At 33.7% G+C, this 22,010-nt stretch overlaps 1 protein-coding gene across 1 annotated transcript; it reads left to right on the forward strand.

Moving 5' to 3' along the window:
- The first annotated feature begins 262 nt into the window (after positions 1 to 262).
- On the forward strand, positions 263 to 21,571 carry LOC136828570 (transmembrane protease serine 9-like). The gene is made up of 18 exons (XM_067086579.1): positions 263 to 422; positions 2,449 to 2,495; positions 3,234 to 3,364; positions 4,735 to 4,856; positions 5,139 to 5,242; positions 8,432 to 8,553; positions 9,196 to 9,273; positions 9,595 to 9,766; positions 11,439 to 11,707; positions 12,811 to 12,950; positions 14,928 to 15,048; positions 15,214 to 15,360; positions 16,026 to 16,188; positions 17,466 to 17,559; positions 17,865 to 18,045; positions 19,468 to 19,607; positions 20,748 to 20,877; positions 21,354 to 21,571. Exons 1-18 carry the CDS (start codon positions 384 to 386, stop codon positions 21,410 to 21,412), a joined length of 2,259 nt encoding a protein of 752 aa, XP_066942680.1. The 5' UTR covers positions 263 to 383; the 3' UTR covers positions 21,413 to 21,571.
- Positions 21,572 to 22,010: the final 439 nt, after the last annotated feature.

Consider the following 22,010-nt stretch of genomic DNA (forward strand, 5'->3'; position numbering starts at 1 on the left):
GACAGAGAGAGAGAGAGAGAGAGAGAGAGAGAGAGAGAGAGGTACATAGAACCTAAATGATGGTCGTTCAAATGAGATAAAAAAGGTGAATAAAGAGCTTTTAACACCGACGATAATTATTGAGAATTACTCTATGCTTTTCGTGTTAGGAGTACCGTGAGAGTGATGGCTAATGTGTCACAGGTGTTTATGAGTTCCAAAAACGCCCGTGAAAAGATGCGTCATGAGCCGAGGTATTCATCCTAATCCCATATAAGCTGGATTAGAAGCGATCCATCCACAGAGCCAGTGGATCTCTCAACTGTACAGTAGTCTCAGTTGTCAGTCCACGTCGTTTGGAGATCCCCGCAGGAAGACAACTTGGAGATTCACCCGAAGCCAAGATGGGTTCGGTGGAGCTTTCCTTAGGATTAGTCCTCTTGGTATGTACGGCTGCATTGGCGGCCTCCGAGCTGTCTTTGTATTCCTTCTTGGGTGTTTTAGTGATGAATATTCTGTACGTTTTCTTAATATTGTTTCCGAATGAGACATGAGAATATGGGTCATTAGGTGAAGTATAGAGAAAAAACTTCTGTGAATCTATAACTGTCATTTATGTATGATTCATGTGTTTAACTAGTCACAGTAAGTGATTGATTTATTGCTTGAATAACGCCCCCCTCATATGTGATACGTTTCCAAAATGAAATCATATTTTGTCTCCGATGTAAGAGACACCTAAATTTAGTCTATAACATTCTGTTATCTATTACTTAAAACAAATTGAGTTTATTGGGAACAGATTTTGATTGTTCTCTTATTGCAAAAAATTATATATATATATATATATATATATATATATATATATATATATATATATATATATATATATATATATATATATATATATATATATATATATATATAAGAGAAAATAAGCTTTATTCTAACCATATGGGTGTTGAGCGTTGTTGTGAAACCCTCGTCTTCTTCCGAGTTCCCAACATTATATAATGCTTGATCATAATACTTGCTTGATTTCTGGGGAGTTTCTTCACCATACTCTCTCTCATTATATACTTATTTTAATAAATGACAAAGCACTTGTATCATATCTAGAACTCGTTCATCGTATTTCTTCTCTAGAAAGAAGAAACGAAAATCTGAAGCTTTTAAAACTTTACGGTTTCGTTACAGATTTCCTCTTAGACAAATGTCTCTTATTTGATGAAAACCTTTCTGAATTATCTTGTGAATCATTAAACATCATACTCTTTTATGAGGCGTTTTCGTAATGAAGATGAGCAAAGAACAACCATGTAAATCCTTATACCTATGAAAATTTCACACGGTGACAAAGAATATGAACGTTTATCATCATTAAGTAAATAGGCATGAAATAAGTAAAACCTACCACATTACGCGAGGAAGCAAATTTATTTATTATTTGCTATCGTTGCAAGGAAAGTAATTTTTCGTCCATGAACGGCAACAAACTTTCATTTGTTCCGAGTGAATAAAATGCCAGTGGTCATTCCTGCTTATTGGAATATCTACATCTAAATTCTGTAAATACCTCGCTCTTCCGGTGGGCTATAAAAAGAAAAAAATACACTCAAACATTTCCGTAAATAACCGTTGATCAGAGTATTATAAATAAGTACATTGTGATATTTGTGGTTAACATTCACATTAGCTGAAGACTTTAAGAATTATTTTGAGCAGTTTATGATGCGGAAGTATTTTGATTAATCAAAGAGCAAGAATATTGCAGTCAAATTCACGAGAGAAGGAATACCTGTGGAAAACGTAGGAGAGAAAAATGGTCGTCCTGGAATTAAAAAAAAAAAAAAAAAAAAACAGAAACACCCTTAAGTAGTTTTGAATGCAAGTGTTCAGAAATGAACAAGTATTATACAAATATTATATGTTCGGTCAATCAAGAACATATGACAATCACTGGGTACTTGAGTTGCTTCCCTTCATTACAAGATGTACGAACACCAGAATCCAACCCCTTTTGTGGATAATAGATATAAGAATGCTTCTCATCAGTCCATAGAATTAAGTTTACTTCCATTTGGTACTTAAGAAAAACTTATAATCGTGACTAGTTTACGCGTTTTCTCTCAAAACAACATAAAATGTAAGCTGCATTTGACTGTAATAGCAATAATACAATTTTATTCCATAATGTAGGGTAATATCTAAAGTACCATAGAAAGAAATCACCATTATTAATTATATTAATTTAAGGGAACTTCATGGTATGCGTAATTTAAGACTAATAAGTAAAGTGCGATATTGTGGACGTTACTGATTAAAAAATTGTGAATATTTTGACCTATGTATCGTAACCTAATAGGTAAAATTATTTTTTTAAGTCATAACTTGGTACTTTCACTTTAAATCATATACTTAAGACCACGCTGACTTTCTCACATTTCTTAATTTGCATATGATCGGCAGGGTGTTTGGTGTGTTGGCTCTGCTCCTGCATCGAATGGAAATGGAACGTAAGTATATAAATATGCACAAACATTTCCTTTTCCCGTTTACATTGATAAGATCATACAGAATATTTAATTAAACTGGGTAATATAAGCAATTTCATAGTGAAGGAAAACCAGAACTAAAAGGAACTAAGAGAAGTTTAGCATGGTGCCAAGTCTGGCGAAGGGGGAAAGAAATATGAATAGTACGAGGGATCGCGAAAAGTAGGAACTTTTCATACTTACATAATGAACAGTCAGAAAAGGACAGATTGAGAGATGATACTTGAGTATGAGGAATAGTAAAATGAGAGAGAGAGAGAGAGAGAGAGAGAGAGAGAGAGAGAGAGAGAGAGAGAGAGAGAGAGAGAGAGAGAGAGGATTAATATCTTTTCAATATTTTCCAACTGTTGTTTCTAATAATGCGCCCTCTAGTTAGGTTTAAAGATATGTCATTACTCACAGAATGAATGTTTACGAAAAAACAAAAAATATAATATTACGAAATGATGCTGTGTAAAAAAAGAACATCAATAAAGATTGTCAAGATATGCAAGGGTAGAATATTAACTTCCCAATAAAGTAATTCAAAGTTGCTTGTGGATTACCATAAGTGAGGAATGGCAATGGAGCGAGAAGACCAGTTCACTGTAGAGGGAGATCTTGGTTACGAGGTTTCTTTTGAGGTATAACGACTTTTGCATTGCAGTTTATTGATCTGTTCCTGACTTTCGTTGAAATTGGTTCCATTCCTTTTTCCAGGTGGATCCTTGTGCCATCAGGGAGAGGATCGTTTACCATACAACCTAGAAATGAATCATTAATTCAACCCAGATGGACTGTTATGCCCCGAAACTTCGACTCTTTCATAAAGAAATTAGCTAATAAACAAGGTATTGATTGAAACAATTCTAAACTAAAATTTAAAGAAATTTAGGAGATGGTATGCATTTTAACATCACTAAAAATACGGAAAATAATAGATTTTAAAATCACAAGGTTTGGCAGAATGGTAACTTCTTAAAATATGACTCGATGCCAACTGAGTGGAGGAATATGCCTCCCTGCAAAAAAAAAGTATTCCATACAGCTGATGCCATTTATTAATATAAAGTGTTGTGTATGACAAGTAAAACTAGTTTCCTCTAATAAAACACAATATAAAGAACGTTTATCGGTATTTTTAAGCTATGATTTATCGGCCTTCGGTAATCTGTTAAACTAAGAAAAACTGTCACTAGCAACCACAGATCACTTATATATTCAAGGAAATCCCTAACCTTGAATATGTAAATGATTTGTTGGCTCATAATTCAGAATTTTCACACAAGTCATTAAAAAAAAAGTCATGGTATAGTAACACATCTGGTTTTGAGTTTTCCAATTTATTTTTTTCTTAAATGATTTTTACTTACTTCTCTGACGATAGTGTAATTAACTAATAATTCAACACTAATTGATATGACATGAAGCATTGATAAACCAGAAATAAAACGCATCGGAGATGCGACTAGGAAATCTGAAATATTATTAGTAACTAATTCAGCAATATTGAAGAAATAAGGGAAATGAAAAACAAATTGTTGATTTAAAAAATATTCTTATGTCGAAGACTGTTAAAACTACATAGAGTTTTGAATTACACATTTATCTGTTGCTTTTACTTTAGATCCGACTTCAAATAAGTAGAATTCATAGGTTTCAACAATGATCATCTCTGATACTTTGGAAAGAAATTCTACTTATCTTTTGAGCAAACAATAGATTATTTGCAAATCGTATTCAGTATCCAATTCAGCAATTATCCGAATCAGAGATATGTAGTAAGCTTCTCGATCTCCATATAACTTTGCCCTCTCTCATAAACAGCCTCTCTTGCAAGGCCTTCCGTAATTAGCCGATGAAACCACCATTTTCTTGATGGGAGGAACCAGGATATTATAGAGCTAATATGTTTACATATAGTTGAGTAGCTTTTGGCTTTGAAGCTTGCCCAATTCATTTGCGTTGTTTCCATTTAGATTTATACAATTTTTTATACTCATTTTATAAATAATTATATGTTCTTTATGATAGCTTCATTTAAACATGTTAAAGATTTTATTGTTTTTCGTGAAAAATATGATCATCTATGTGTGGTTCACAGATGCATATTTGCTGTGACTGTTATTTGTGTAAAAACTATTTACCTGCTTCACTATTATGTGCCGCAATGTATGTTATTCGGTAAGTTAATGATTCTTTTTTTACTTTTCTCCCCTAGAAAAAGATGAAGGTGTCGATTGCGGCTCTCATAGTCTGAGTCCTGGCCAGACTGTAACAATAAAGTCGAGGAATTTCCCAGGAAGATATCCTCCAAATGAAAGCTGCAGATGGACCTTCCAGGTTTGTTCTTATTCAATATTTTGTTCTACATTAATTCACTATCAATGGCGCAAGACACTGCATCCTTCATTAGAGCTTTTCCTGAGTAACTATATTTGAGAAGTAAGCGCAAAACCTGGCTAAAAAAAGTAAGTTTATCTTATAAGTCACGGCATCTAAGGTCATGCAAAAAATATGACAAAGAAACTATTACGGAGATATTTACATGTTTAAGAACTGATATGTCAAATATTATGTTCCTCCAAAGTCCATTCGTTTCTAGAGTGGCATTTTATTTTGCAGGGAACCTCCCCAGACTCCAAGCTCACCATTTCATGCAGAGTTTTTAAATTAAAGCCTTGCAGGAAGTCATCAGTGCTAATTACAGGAGGTGGACTCAATAAAAAGTAGGTGGCAAATATTAATATTATTATATCATGATTACAGTGAGGTATTTTCCCTTTATTACCATTATTACGATTTGGCTAGATATGATTTGTTTGCTTGGATTTCTAATTCTTATATGACAGCTCCTGGTAAAAACTATATGCAAAATATAATCTCCATAATAGTAACTAATGTAGGTGAGTGAGATCTTCTCTACTTCTTAACAAAGATGCTCTTGACTTTTTTTATCTTAATTTTAAATATTGCTCCTTACAGAGCCCATAAGTTGAAATTTTGATATTTTATAAGATAACAGGATTACGCATCAGTCTGAATTCTAAGGGAAGATTAATGCAGATGAAGCTTATCTTGCATCTTATTTCAGGTACTTCTTACATCATCATTACCTTCTAAGCCAGGAAGAGATGAATATATAGGTGTTATATCTTTATCTGTCAGGAATGCTTAGGACGAAAAATATTTTTTTTCTAGCAACATAGATCATTGGTTTAAGTTCTTCAAAATTCTTTATTTTTGGTAAACTTCCATTGCTACACAATTACTACAATACGTAAAACAATAACTAGTCGTTTGATAAAAAAAAAAATATAACAATTAAGCATTTAACTGTAAATGCTTAATGCTCAAGTAAGAAAAGCTAACAAAAGCATAATTTTGCTATTGGTTCTGCCTCCAAAATTCGGTTACCTTATCCTTTCATTAAAAGGACTGAAACTGGTAGAATATATTTACCTCACGAGCTTAAATATTTCAGTATTTTTTTAAGAGAACACATAATACAAATAGCTAAACTTGTTTTTGTTTTGAAATTTATCATCATCTCCAACGGTGATTGACACAGACGGACCCAGGAAAGGTTATTTGCTTTATTTTCCACAAATTCCCTCTCACCTCCAGCCTTGCGTCTCAGTTCTTATCGAAGTAGGTCTGGGTCTTGCAGTTCTCCTGGTGCTGACAGCAACTCAGCTGACACTGTATCTACTTTCCCTGTGATTGCACAAAGGGCGTGCCAAAACCCATTTTCAGGTCCCCTTTACCATTATATTATGTACATAAAGTACTTCCCAACTTGCCCATATGGTGTTTTTTTCTCTCTTTAGCCTGCCAAATGACTCCTGATTTTCCTTTTAAAGATATATTCCCCCACCGATAAAATCTTTCAGAGATACTTTCATCATTGTACCATGATTCATGTGTGGATTTTAATACAAATCTGGTTGGAAACCATTGTTCACAAATATCTGAAAGAATTATCCCTCGTCATTTGGTTTATTTTATCCCTTTATAAAGCCTTTGGCCTCATTCTGCTTATTTTTCATGTTTTTTCCTGGATTTATGTCTAGATGTGTCTTGAACTCTATAAAGTAAGTGTTTTATATCTTATGGTGTTTACCTAATGAACACAGTATTATCTGCATAATTCATAAGTGTCATATTTCTATCGTTAGAGCAGTGAATACATTTTCCATCTTCATACTGTTGTTTTTTTTTTTATTATAAAATCTATGAGAATGTCCAGTAGGAAAGTGGAAATACCACTCCTATGTGGTAGCCGTTATTGACTGAAAATTTCTTAACAAGACCACATTACGTATCATATTTAAATGTTTTAATCTGTGTTACATATTTAATGAAAATGTTTTATAGTACCAATACCTCTTTCTTAGCTCCTAATATTTCTCATTTTATTTTTACTTCACAATGAATGGCTATGCAATCAACCTGGTTTATATTACACACATCAGTATGTCCAAGCCTATTTCGGATGTCAGTTTATTGGAGAAAAGTACATTTAATTGCAAGAGTATTTGCAGCAAAAAATGGTAAATTCGTTTATATAATCTTTCAGGCCTTCCTTGACCATCACATCATTCATTCCTTTCATGTTTGTACCAGGTCTTCGCATTCATATCACCTAAAGATATTCTCATATGTCTTTGCTGTTTCATCTTTAGCATTCTGTAGTCCTATTCAAAATGCATTTTTATTTTTTTCCGAGATTTTCGTTAGTACATAAAACATCATGATACTCACCTTGTACACGTTCACTTTGATCTTGCTTATTCGTTTCCAGTTACAAAGTGCTTTTCCAGCATTTGGCCTTAAGATTATGAATACGCGCTTTTTTTTACCAATTTCGTCTGCTATTATTGTATCAATATGCACATTACCCATATCCAGTCTCTCTTTTCCAATGATTCACCAACCTCCATGATGCTCGTCAATACTTCGTTTATTTATTGTCTACTGGTATTATTTTATTATTTTGCTTCAGAGTACTTTCCTTCCGGTTTCTTATTTCAGTTTTCCTTAGTGTTTAAAAGTTGAGAGAGTTTTATCACCACCATATGCTTAAGAACTAGGGCATCTATGAATTGTACCTTTCCATTAACTTGTCAGATTTCATGATGGATCCACTGTGTAAAGCCACGATCCGCTTCATAAATTTTGTTTATGATCTAGGTTTGTAATTCTTATGTTCCCTACTCGTATAGCTATCATATTTTAGCGAATATTTATCAGGCACGTGTTCTTTTCTTCTTTTTTTTACAGGATGAACTCCAATTATTGAGGTTTTCATCATTTACACTTTCGTTCCTCTATCTGTGACTTATGTAGCTCTGTTTGTTAATACACATGTTTATTACTTATAGTACGACTGGAGTAATAGAATGATGGCTTCATCTTACACAGACAATAATAATACTGCCCTTCACCTATTTGACATGTCAAAGTGTAAAATCGTATGGTCAATGCACCTACCGCAGGTTAATTTTTGTGATTCGCAATTGCTGAGGTTCTTTGCTTGGTCTTCCCTACAGCGTTCGCAAAAGTATCATTAAGTAATTCTATTTACATTCATTACTTTCGTGAGCGATGCAAAATTCTTTCCCAAGTCCAACGAGGTAAAATAAGATGTTGGGATGATGACGGATATACAACATTGTTGTTAGGAAACAAGTAAGATGGTAAAAGAAATATAAAATGTGTATAGTGATAGTTGAAAGAGTCTGTCGGTGAAGTCAGTTTCGTCTACAAGAAATAAGAGTTTGTATTATTATTATATAAACAAATGGCAAATACATTCGCTAATGGAGGAAATGCGTTTTTGGTAATAAAGACCGAAATAGCTCTAACCTTTAATACAATCAGGATACACCAAGACACTAACAACTCTCGTTAAACAGATACTGCAAAAACCAGGAAGAACTCACAGAAACAAGCGACGATAACAACATGGACGTATACTTCAGAACTAGTGGAAGCAGAAGGACGAAGAAGGGTTTCAACTGCAGGGTTTCAGCTTCAGGTAAATATAAGAAAATGCGTTTGGCTTTCTATTCAAAGATAAACTTTAACCATATGTTCTGCAAAACCCTATCCTCATTTTGTGACTGACCATGTTGCTAATTGAAGATCATTCTATTAAGAACTGCATCCTTCTTTTCCATTATTAAAGAAAAAAACATTTTCAGATTCTAGAACTCATCTATTTTCTCTGCGTGTATTGCTGCAATTTCTTATATCGAACAACTGGAACTTTTTAATAAATTAAACCGTACTGAAATTCGAGAAAAATTATAAATCAGAGAAATCATTGTTAATATTATTATTACAGTGCAACCCAAAAATGAGTTTTGTTATTCTAGCGTCTGCAGGGTGCAAAAAGGTAGAAGCAGCAATAAAGTTTCTGTTACACGAAAGCTAAAAACATTACAAACAATTTTTGATTAACCTCCGAGTTTCACATAACTCCTTTGCCCACAGCTTTCAGATTTACAAACTCTATCTGAAATGCATACATAACTGTTGATTATGTTTATACGTCGTTTTTGTGAACCTTTATTTGTGCATGCAAAAGATAATAGAATAATAAAATTGTTATAATTAATAGCCAATGCATATGTATAATATGAACACAAATTGAAAATAATTTTCTTCATTTCCAAAGTGCCACCAACTACAACGGTGCCCACATCCCCCGTAATCTCTTCAACCACAACAAATCAAGCCTCAGACAAAACCTGCCGTGAGTATGAATTTTCAGTTCTTTATGTTAAAACGAGTTGGAAGTCTCCCATTATTTTTTATCAATAGAATTTGAAATGTTTGGTGTACATAGGCCAATTAATAGGTAACTTAATTTTCAGTGTAAGTCGAATTGTAAATCATGTTGAGAGGGGACTCCAAACTGTCTCTATAAACGATATATATAATGATGTAAGGAATAATAAATAATGACAGACATATCAGTGTAACTACGTATACTTGAAGCAAGAAATTTACAAATTTTCATTTAATCCTTTATTCCAAATTGTATTGTTTCTTCCATTACACTTTGTACCAATAGAATCATGTGGCACTGTGAACCGAGTGACGCGAATCGTCGGAGGAATCGAGACAGAGGTCAATGAGTACCCTTGGCAAGTAGCCCTCGTCTATGCTGGATCCAGCAGCGTCTTCTGTGGAGGTTCTCTGCTCAACGACGAACTCGTTGTGACGGCAGCGCACTGCATCAAAGCGTAAGGAACTACCATCATTAAAACTTTCGAATGTTCATGACAATTCCATTCCTTTAAAAAATGTTTATTGGACTCTCCAAATATAGTGATATGTTTCAAAAGCACCATTCTCCAAATTACTTTGAAAGAGTGATACTTCCCCTGATTTTAAACGGGTGCCTCTTATCCTACTCATGAAACATTCAACTTTCTTAGAGTTGTTTGACCCTTATATTAATTTGGTTGTATGAGGCAAAATTCAATCCAGTTACTTTTAAATAGGAAAGGATACCTGAATGCCATTTTCCCTTTAGTAAAAGTTATATTTCCGATAGCACTATTGCAAAATGTAATTAAGTATAGGGATCCTACTTAGGGTCAGGGGACAATTTCAGATTGAGTTGCTTAAAAAAAGTTATAAATTTCAGTCTAGATATCATCAAGACAGGTCTTAAGGTAGCTTAAAATATCTCTTTGTGCACTTCCCAAATCATAAAGGGTGTTCAGTTACCTTCCGTAACCCAGTTGTTAGAGAGATAGCACCTTCTTAAGTTTAAAGTCCAACGTCATTCCTTATCTTACTGAGACTATAGGATGATCACAGAATGTCTTCGGCTGGTTAGTTCTGAAGCAGCATTACTTTAGTCTGTTTAAAACGTATTCTATATCGATAATGAATAATCTGGCTTCATTTTAGCAAATAATACCATATTTTAGAAAAAAAAGATAAATAATGTAAGGCTCATTTGTCATAATATGATGTCATCATATTGAATCAAAGACGTATTAGAATTATGTGAATTATAGTTGAACTATATTATACATATATATACCAGGATTACTCACAATTTTTAGTTAGTGTTAGACTTATTTCTTTGCTATTTTTTTAGGCATGTGTTCCAATACGAAAGAAACCTTTGAAGAGAATTTATAATAGTCAAAAATTCTTTGACTTTAACATTTTGCAGGTGATTTAGCTGACCATAGTATAACTCTCTCTCTCTCTCTCTCTCTCTCTCTCTCTCTCTCTCTCTCTCTCTCTCTCTCTCTCTCGCATTCGTATATTTATTTATAACACAAGAGAAATTTTTGCATTCTTCGCTTAGAAGGATCAGCGCTATGCATTCAGCTTGGTGAATATAATTTATAAAAAAAAAATACAAAGGCATCACATTTATTTATAAATCTGAAGGCGTAAATATTAATGAAATATAATATATGATTTTTAGATTTATAGTGGAGCAGCATTTCGGTGCTTTGATCCCCGCCTTCAGTTGCAGTCATTTTAAAGATTAAGAACGGTAATCATCTGCTTAACAAAACACGACATCGTTTTATATTAATGTACACACAGACTATAAAAAAATAAAAATCACGAACATCTCATAACGAATGTTTAGTAGCTAAACTGGCTTTAAGACTTCATATGAGATTTTATTATTTATGTATATTACTGAACTTAAATTTGGAAAAGCTCTTTTGAAACCCTAACATTCATGGAAAAATTGAAGGTAGCCCCTTAAGAAAAAAGTTATATTTAAAACAGATTAACATTGATTTTAAAACCACCAGAAATAATTTCTAAGTTGCTTTACTAATGAAGGGTTTACTTCTTTTCTGTAAATTTATATTAATCTATTTCTAAGTTATAGAAAAAACGCATGTGATGCATGATTGCTTATTCACTCACCAGGATGACAGACTACGAAATAGAGACTGAGGTTCTTCTGGGCGCTCACGACTTGGATAATCCAACAGCAATTCAGCAGAGGATTGGCGTCGCTTACAGCGGTTATCACTCCCTCTATGACGATTACACGATGGATCATGACATTGGGATTATTTTGCTCTCGTCCCCTGCAACTCTTAGCGATCGCGTGAAGCCCGTTTGCTTTCCAGATGCCTCCAAAGACTACAGTGGTTACCAGGCTATAACCTCAGGCTGGGGAACACTTAGTGAAGGTACTGAAACTTCTCTTAAACTTTCTATCTACATCGCTGAGGAACGCCTACCTTCTTTCTTCCTTTTATGTTTCCTCCTCTTCCAACTTTTGCTATTTTTTTAGTTTTTCTAATACTTTAACCTCTCCTTTCAACCCTAATCTTCCTCTTTCCCATTCCAGCTTTTTCCTCCCCTTTTCTTTTCTCCAATTTCGGTTTTCAGCTGCATTTATTCCGCAGCCATCTTCCTTCCCTCGTTTTATTCTTTTTTCTCTCTTCTCGTTGCTATCCTCTAATATTTCTCGTATACTTTCCTTGGATACTTTCCAGTTTAACTTCTCACTTTCATTATAGTCCTTCTTTCCTTTCCTCATTGAGTTTTGCCCTTTATTTTACGCATATTTTATGAGATTTTGTCTTGTGTCTAAATTATTTTCATTTCGATCTCTCAGAATAACAAAGAAGCAATAGTAACTTTTTTTAAGCTCTCAGATTATTCTCGGTTTATATAAAAATGTAAGTATTTCGGTATCCCGTCTTTGAAAAAGAAATGAAATGATTGAATGTGATTTTTTGATACACTAAACCGAACTCTAAATCAAGTCACTGCCAGTCTTTTAAGTTTTTTAAGAATAATTCTAAAGGAGTTGTGATTTACAAAGGTGAAGAACTTCTTCGTAAATGTTTGATAATAAACAGCTTGACTTTATGAACGAAAAACTCTCTCTCTCTCTCTCTCTCTCTCTCTCTCTCTCTCTCTCTCTCTCGTTTTAGGTTTTTTTTTATGTCTAACGTTTCCTTTGTGCATAACCATCAACTGCATTAGGAGAGAAAGCAAATATGTAGAAATTATAAAAGAAAAATGGAAAAGTGGAAGGAAGAATTTTTGGTCCTCCATATATTGGTAAAAGGAAATCAGGATAAAAGACCTGAAGATTTTGATAACCTTATATTTTAATGTAAAAAGAAATTAAGATAACTATTCTATTTATTAGAATTATATCTTCATTTGGAATGAGAGTAAATTACTTATAAAACTTTATTTACCTTCAGAAAGAAAACATTGATACATTTACTATCGAAACCATATTTATTCTAACAGTGTTATTACACATTCCAATCAGGTGGTTCTCAACCAGTTATTCTTAACGAAGTGGATGTGCCAATAGTAACCAATGCAGCCTGTAATGAAAATTACGATGGTGAGATAACCAGCAACATGATTTGTGCAGGGCACCCTGAGGGGGGCAAGGACGCCTGCCAGGTACGTTTTATCAGTGCTTATTCTTTACTTATTCTTTGTTTATTCATTGTATTACCAATAAAGTCTTCATTTGCAATACAGTAGGGTACACAACCAAGTACTATAATGTTTTACCTTCTTGACATCTTCTGTCCCTGCCTCCCACATCTCCATCACTCTGGTACATAAATACACTTCTTGGTTTACTGCTTCCAATACATTTATCACTTTTATTTTACTGAATTCACCATAAAAACGAAATTTCCTTGAAGAGATTTTAAAACGACGTTCTGTCAATGTTTTCAGATTTGGTCTTCGCAAGCAGTTTTCCCATACTTTTTACTCAAGCACACTCTAATATGGCTTTGCTTAATTCATCAGCTCCATAACTTGCCTCCTCTCTTATCCTTCCACCAACTTTTATATTCTAATGATTCACCTTCATCACTTTGATCCAGCTTACATTAATCTTCTAAGTATCTCCTCTTACAAAGTATTAGAAACTTAGAGGCTCAGTCTTCACTATCGTTAATCAACAGTTTCATCTTTAAATCACTCATTCCATTGTGTATTACCACTTTTTTCTTAACAATGCATTTACATCTGATGTCCTCTCCTTGATTTCTTCTACATTTCTACATGTAATTCTAAAAAAAAAAAAAAATATCTGTAAGGCAAACTACACCATTTTCTTTGACCAACTTTTGCACCAAGATAACTGCTATACCTTTTTATATTTAATGTACGCTGCACTTTAATCATTAGACAGTCACTCCCAACACTCTCCCCAATTTGGTAGGCATTCAATATATTTATGTGTAAAATTCGCCTGGAATTTCTCAAAATATGAAATTATTCAAAATGAGTTCATATTTACCCATCTAAGATGGCTTTGTATAAAATATAATCCAGTTAGTTATCTGCGACATAAATCATTTTGTCGTACTTCTTTTGTATTTCATATGAGTAATGGAGTGAACACATGATCATTTGGAATCGATTAATAACAGTTAGTTAGAGCAAAGAAAAAATATACCTGGCAGTCTCCGGTAAGGCAGAAGGCAATTTTTCTTAATTCATTTACGTATTCTCTGTTTCCCTTAACGGCAGTGTTTATTCATGCAATTCCACCCATACTAGTATCACTAAATCCAGCTATGCTTCAACAGATGGAAATTCTGATTGTCATCTGTTGTCTTCTGACCCTTTTCAACGTGTAGTTTTGTCTGTATTCTTCTTATCTTACTCTCCTTTTTTTTCTTTTGTGTTTAGCTGCTTCTACCCATTTTTAAATTTTCTCCATCTACTTTTCTTTTTCTTTCGTTTTTCATGCGTCTTGGCATCCTCTTTTTTTTTTAGTTTTCTTCCCCTTAAATAGTTTACTGAACTAATTATCCAATAAATGAAGGTATGTAGAAAAACCATTTACTGCTGATGAAAAGTCATGGATATTTTCCAGACTAAAATAAAAAAAAAAATCCAGTACAGGTAATTGCGTTATAAGAGCTTTTTTGGTAATAGCAAAGTCCTTCAGGCAACATGAAATGTGGATACAGCATTGAATGATAAATTATGTTATTCACCTAAAGCATGTTTAAAATTATAAATAAAGCTACTTCATTTAAAAAAAAAAAACATATATTATATTTCTACGGTTATTGAAAAATAAACATTCACAGTTAAAAATATTGGAGGTACAAACAGTACAGAAAAAGAGGAGCAATCTTATGCGGGGTGAGATAGGCCATCTCAAGGACAAAAAGGTTCTAACTGATACTCCATATTAACAATAAGTAACAGGTTCCAAGACAATCCGGTTGACTATTAAAAATGGTCTAAGAGAACTCAATTGGCTGAGGGAAAGACACAAAAACAAATACGTGGTGGTTTACGGTTCCCCTGGTCAGTACTGACACCTCACGGTGTTTTCTTAACTGATATGTATTTGTTTATACAAGGAGAATTATATGAAAATAACAACTATTTCCTTCTTTCCAGGGAGATTCTGGAGGACCTCTAGTAGTGGAAGACAATGGCAAATGGGTCTTGGTTGGTGTTACATCATGGGGATACGGATGCGCCAGACCCGACTACCCAGGAGTTTATGCCAGAGTTACTGGTAAGGTTCGCTTAAATTTTTTTTGATTTTGTTTACTGATCACGGAAGAAAAAAAAAATGTTTATTTTTCGTAATGAAAAATTATTTTAGATAGCAATTATGAGATTTGTGTATAAAAACCACTTCATGGACCAGTTACCCAACCATGTAAATTTTTTTGGACAGAGTACATCGATGCCCTAATGGGAGTAATGGAAAGTTATGGATCAAATAATCTATGCGACGGTGCGACAACTGCTGCTCCTCCTGCTACAACAACTGCTGCTCCTCCTGCCACAGCAACTGCTGCTCCTCCTCCTACCGGAAGCTGCAGTAAGCATAAAGTTTATTGTTAAGAAAAAATAAGATCAGATAGATCGGAGGTAAGGATATTCTGTCCTTATTTTCTCCTAAAGAAAATTAAATTTGGGGAAAGCTCTTTCATTCATAAAATAATATTAAAATGATATCAAAATACGAATAACAAGAAAAACAGTATCAAGCATAACATATACAGTACTTACCTTGTTTAATAGAAACATACCGAACATTTATTGTATTCAGTATAAAGTTAAGTAGGAACTTCTTTTCTAGATGATTCACGAATTGTAACTAAAACGACAACCATTGTCACTGAAGAGTGACTGCATAAAAACAAAGGTTAGAAGGGAAATAGAAAAAAAAGTAATGAATGTGGAGTTTTTCTAATATAACTTCTTCACTTATAAAATATGAGAATACATTTTTATCTTTTCCATATCAGATGTGACTATACTTCTCTCTTTTATAAATATATGAAAAAAATTAAATATTGAATCAGATTTCATTATTTTTTTCGAATGCTGAAAAAAAAGAAAAAAAAATTTCAGAATTACTTAATTAAGAGTAATACTAGTAAATAAATATGTCCACATGGTTACGAAGTTACGCCAAATGTACAGATAAATAACAGACAGTAAAATACGAACTTCAATGACTCATCATTTCAATTGCTGCAGAATGTGGTCGACGAAACCCTGTGACCAGGATTGTTGGAGGTCAGCCAACAACTGTGCATGAATATCCTTGGCAAGTTGGTTTAACATCTTACTCACGACCATACTGTGGCGGGTCTGTCATCTCCAACCAGTGGATCCTGACAGCTGCTCATTGTGTTGATGGGTATGTAACTTTGTTTTGGTGCTTCTCTTTCATTTCACCTGTTTTGAAAATTTTACGGATAAGGTATAGAGTAATATTCCACTTCAGCAAAGTATATATTACCACTATAAACAACTGACTGGCATTTGAGAATCTTCTGTTCCATACAATAAGTAAATTCACATTCCCGTATTTTAAATCTTTGCTTATGCTGAGGTGGTGAACATAGTACATGAGTATTAGATTATCCATTTTTTCTTTATTATAGTTCAACACAAAATACACGAACAAAAAAATTCAATTATTTCCTAATATCATAAGGAACTTTTGTGCAGTTTGACTGTTCAAAAAAAAAGATGAGCTTATTATCTTGAAAAAGCCTATAACTTTATGACATGTATAAAATTGACATTATGATTAATATTGTCCAGAATATGAAACCTATTCATACAGTACAAGCCCACAGGGGCCATTGACTTGAAATTCAGGCTTCCAAAGAATATAGTGTTTATTAGGAAGAAATAAGAGGAGATAAAGGGAAATACATAAAGAAGAGATCCCTGTTATTAAAAATGAAAAAGTAAATTAGTAAATCAATCAATAAATAAAAACGTATTAAAATGCAAGGAGAATAGTATTAAGGAAGTAACGAATTGCATGTTCGCTTGAACTGCTGAAGTTCCAAATCACGACATCTTCTGGGAGGCTGTTCCTCAGTCCAAGGGCGTAAGAAATAAAGGCCCTCTGCAAATGAGAAGTTCGACAGCGAGGCACATTTACTGCATATTGGTGCTGATGTTCAGAAAGTCTGCTTGCTCTCGGCGTGTAAAGGGGATCAGGGATCAGCTGTGAATGTGAAAGATCTCTGTTGAAGTACAACTTATGAAAAAGTGACAAACAAGAGACCATCCATCGATGGTCCTAGTTATTTCTGCTACTATTGGGAAATAGAAACCTACCACCACGAACCACTTTATCTAAAAATAATAGTTTTATGAAAATCATCCATTTCACTATTTCATTAAATTGGCGAGAGTATGTCTTACAATGTAGAGATAATATCTACTAATAAAAATTTTGTAGCAAAAGTGAAGATTATCCTTAATGACTGCAGTGGCCAAAATTTTACATATTTTCTTAGAGAAGATGTTGACTCAAGATTTGTGATTTAAAAATACTCATATACCTTCCCTTTTGTCGAAATTGGCACTCTAATAATACCAAAATGAAACCATTTTTATTTTTTGTTCAAAAGACAGCCTCTTCCCACAATTATTATTATCAACTTCCTCCAACAGAGACAGCCCATCAAGTGTCTACGTACTCATTGGAGAACATAACTATGCGATAACATCAGAAACGACTGCTACAGAAAAGCGTCCTGTGTCACAAGTATGTTGTAAAGTTCCTGGTAATTGTTTTGGTAGTAATTCTGGGAAAAAGTATTATACAAACTGAACAAGCCAGTTCGTGTTAATTCAGTTCAGTCGTGTGTGTTTGCTTCCTAATCAAGAATGTAATAATAAGAATTATCTACTAGTAATTTTGTCTTTTATAATGAGGGCATGAACAAACTTAGAAGTAAAGACAGGTAGCGATGACTACATTAACTTCCTGATGATATTGTCTGGAATCCTACAGCAGACCTGGTAATGCTTTACGAGAGAATAGCTTTGATCATTCTGTCTCTTTCACAGATTATCGTCCATCCACAATACAACTCAGGCACTTATGACAATGACATGGCATTGTTAAAGCTGTCGTCTCCAATTCCGTTCCCATCAGACAACAAGATTGCACCAGTATGCCTTCCTGATCCACAAAATGCATATGATGATGTTGATGCTATAGTCACTGGTTGGGGAACGTTGTCCTCAGGTTTGTTCTTCAGTGACTGAAATGTAAACGCAGTTGTTATGCAAGAGTAATTAGCAATAATTAATAAGTATAGCCTGAGTGGTTGTTGTCCAATGATAATATTAGCCTACTTAGATTGTATAAAATAAGGCACTGAATAAAAGAATGTGCCCTAAGTATTTTTGAATAGTACTATAGTAGTGTTCATTGGATGATATACATTTCTTGTACTTGAAAAATCTTCATTCATTAAGAGCTCTCACATATTCTTGAAATTTGAACTAGATTTCCTATCTTCAGGTAACTTGAGGTATAAGTAGAATATAAACGTTTCTGTACTTTGAAGAGTGGGAGTTTCTTAAAACTGACAGGTTGAAATATCCTTGCTTTTAATATTATGTCATTATTCTTTTTTGAGAGAAGAATGTAGAATCGTACTGCCTCGTATAAATTCAAAACCTACCATAACTTTTAGAATTCATGATCTTGTCAACCCTTACTAAATATTGCGCTCTATAAGAAGATCCATACATTATTCAAAACGGCGACAAACCTTACTTGTCTCGGCTCTGTTTGACTAAATTGTAGTTGTCATCAAACCGTCACTCCACTTCTGTCTCATCCTTTAATGAAATGAGTTTAGAGGCTCATGTCACACCACTTTCCGCTTGGTCTTAACGCACCTAGAGCAACAGCACAATCTAGTACTTGGCCAACTTTCTCAAAAACTATCAGTCTTAGTCAGGATTTGTTTTACGAGTTGCAATAGATAGAGACTGCCTAATTTTATAATCGACTACAAAAGTATTCCTAAACTGTTAAGCGGTGTTACCTGAACTATTATGTCAGGACATAATTATCCTTTCTTTTTTGGCACTGATTAACTTGTAATATAATTTTTTGAACAGATAATCTTCAAGTAAATAATGTAGTGATTGTGAGTCCTTTTCTGCAAAGCCAAGTAGTCAAAATATCAACTAAACTTTCTGAGATGAATTGTTGATTTTGCGGTGACCAAATTTGTTTCTAATAATATGCTATAACATTCAAAACGATAATAGCAAGAATGTTGATATTGAATTCTTGATAACCATCATAAACCTTAACACAAATGGTAAAGAACAAAAGCTACTGTCTCTAATAGCCTGCACGCCATCTCATTTATTTGCACTTGTTTGTTTTCATAATTTATTAATTTGATCTAAAATTAGTTAATAGATTTTTATTTTAGTTTATAATCCCAAATGAATGGCAGCTTCTTATTTCGCACCTTTTTTCCCATGATTCCGCCTTTATAAAGACCTACTGTCTATGCATCGGTGCTCTTGGAAGTAATATACATATTTCACTACAAAGGAAAGACATTTCTTTATAAAAGAATATAAAGTTTTTCTTCGCTAAATTTACGATAATGTACAAATTTATAAGTACAGTATATTGCAGGTGGTAGCCAGCCAAATGAATTACACGAAGTGACGGTACCAACAATGACCAACAGCAAGTGCCAGCAATCATATGGCAGCAGCATCACAAGCAACATGATTTGCGCAGGACTGGATGAGGGAGGAAAAGATTCTTGTCAGGTATGGAGGTTCACGACAGAAGAGATGAAAGTACATATCTTTAGGTTCACGAGCAAAGTTTTCTATCAAGAGTTTTATGAATCAGTAATACAATGTGTCTCCATTGTTCAGATGAAACATGAGTGGAAAAGAGAGGCTTAAAAATTGTTTAGGAATAATAAAATATTACGCAGTATAATGAAAGTGGTGTAACGAAGACATACGTAAGAGGCTGCGTCGACATACTTACTGATTTATTCAAACAGCAAACAGACAGGTCAATAGCTCTTGCGAGATGAAATGTAATGTCTGACACGAGGCGAACAAAATAGAGGTCGAGTACAACCAACTGTGTTTGTTGGAGGATGGAAAGACATATATAAATTAATATACAAAACATGAACGAAGTTATGATGCATATAGCTGGAATGCTGACATTGTAATGCTTGTGCTAAGAATGATACATTTAACCGTGTGTGGGTCCCTGTGGAACCTTACAGTGTATTTCGCTCCCTACTCTTAATTCAGTTGTATTTTAGTGAGTGTTTCGAGTAGAAGTATACATTGAAATATACAACTGCAAAATATCTACATGATCGGAAATTGTTTTTCTTATTCTATCAAAAGAGAAGGCCAATGAAAATAACCCAGATATGAAAACTAGATTTCTGACATAAGTTATTTAAAAAATTCTCATATGAGGATAAAATGAATGAATAGGCAATAAAACATAATAAAGGAATATTCATGATAAATTATGGAAAGGTTAGGACATGTAGAAAAATGGAATGGAAATCTGATAAAAGACGACAGAGTTTGATTGCATAGTCATCACATAAACGAAATAAATACTTAGGAAGCTGAAAGGAACTGAATAAAAGATGGAAAATTTATTAGGGAGAAAAATATATTTTTTTTTTATATAAGCCCACGGAGGAGTAAAGGGAAGCCGATGATTTGGAGAGAGAGAGAGAGAGAGAGAGAGAGAGACAGACAGACAGACAGACAGACAGAGAACCCTTAAACGTTTCGGTCCTTAGGTGAAATGGCCTACCTGTTGAGTAAATGAAATTTTCGTTTAGTCAGAAATTGTCCATGACAGACGATTTAAGAACAGAGTTTTTTTTTTCCAAATAATGCATATGATTTTAATTTTCTCAGGGTGACTCAGGTGGTCCAATGGTGACTGCAGGAAACGCAGCTCAAACGTTCATGGTCCAGATCGGAGTGGTCTCTTGGGGTTACGGTTGCGCATATGCTGGATATCCTGGAGTCTACGCACGTGTGAATAGTAAGTAGAATATTTTAAGAATATTAAAAGAATATTTTGTACACCAGCTCAACCTGGTATTTTCTGATACTAAATACTTCACTGAAAGAGTGACACTAAATAAAGACAAATAGCATCGGATATTTGAGAACCACCTAGGTACAATTGCAATGTGCACAAGACTAACATGAGTTTCTTGCCTGATGATAGGTAAGTAAAACATTTAGAAGAATTTGAAAAGCATCCCTGCAGACGTTTGAAGAAATTAAACATTTCAAAATCGATCGGATAGCTGATCTTTAATATTAAAGAGAAATGTTAGAATATGTTGACTGCTTTCTGGAATTTCACTTATGGAGATAAATAAGCAAGATTAATGGAGATCAGGCTGGATCGCAAGAATATTTATTCGTTAAGAAATTAAAGCATTAACAAAGAACTATTTTTTTTTACAATGCTGCTCAGATTTGTATGTATCTCTTTTCTCTTTTTTACAGATTACCTCTCCTGGATATCTTCACAGATAGCAGGCTCTGAAACTTGTCCGAGACCATAAGCAATATTTATATTCTCAAGGAACAAAACATGACGCAACCACTTAAAGGTTTTACTTCAGGATTGCAAGTTTCTATTTCTCGGATTTTTAATCTCGACTGAAAAGTGTATATGTTTTTGCACTTAATCCTGGTATATTAAATCTCTAAGCATTGAAAAAGCGTGTTATTTTCCATTTGAACTCCTTTATTCTCAGTCGATTATGCTCCCTTTTTCTTGCTTTTCAATTTTGGTCTTTTTTTTTATTTTCAAGTAAATGGCCTAGTTAATAATATTGCACGAAAATAGAGACGGAAAGAAATAACTTTGAATGAAAATGCAGCAATTTTGAGTGAAAGAGTCTTTTATTACCTTTGTGGCTCATATGAATGGTGTAATTGCTGTATGGATATCCTGATATTATTAAAATTACGATAGGCTTTTACAGAAGATCACATTTACACAGATGAGTCACCTCTTAAGTAAAGAAAGACACAGGCACATACGAATAGGTTTAACATTAAGTAGTTCTTCATAATAACAGGTGGCTACAGAGATAACACATTTACAGCTGAGCTACTGAATAGTAGGCAACTCCTGCTGCAGTCAATTTCCTTAAC

Source organism: Macrobrachium rosenbergii, chromosome 43 (assembly GCF_040412425.1).
Source record: "Macrobrachium rosenbergii isolate ZJJX-2024 chromosome 43, ASM4041242v1, whole genome shotgun sequence".
In the NCBI taxonomy this organism is placed as follows: domain Eukaryota; kingdom Metazoa; phylum Arthropoda; class Malacostraca; order Decapoda; family Palaemonidae; genus Macrobrachium; species Macrobrachium rosenbergii.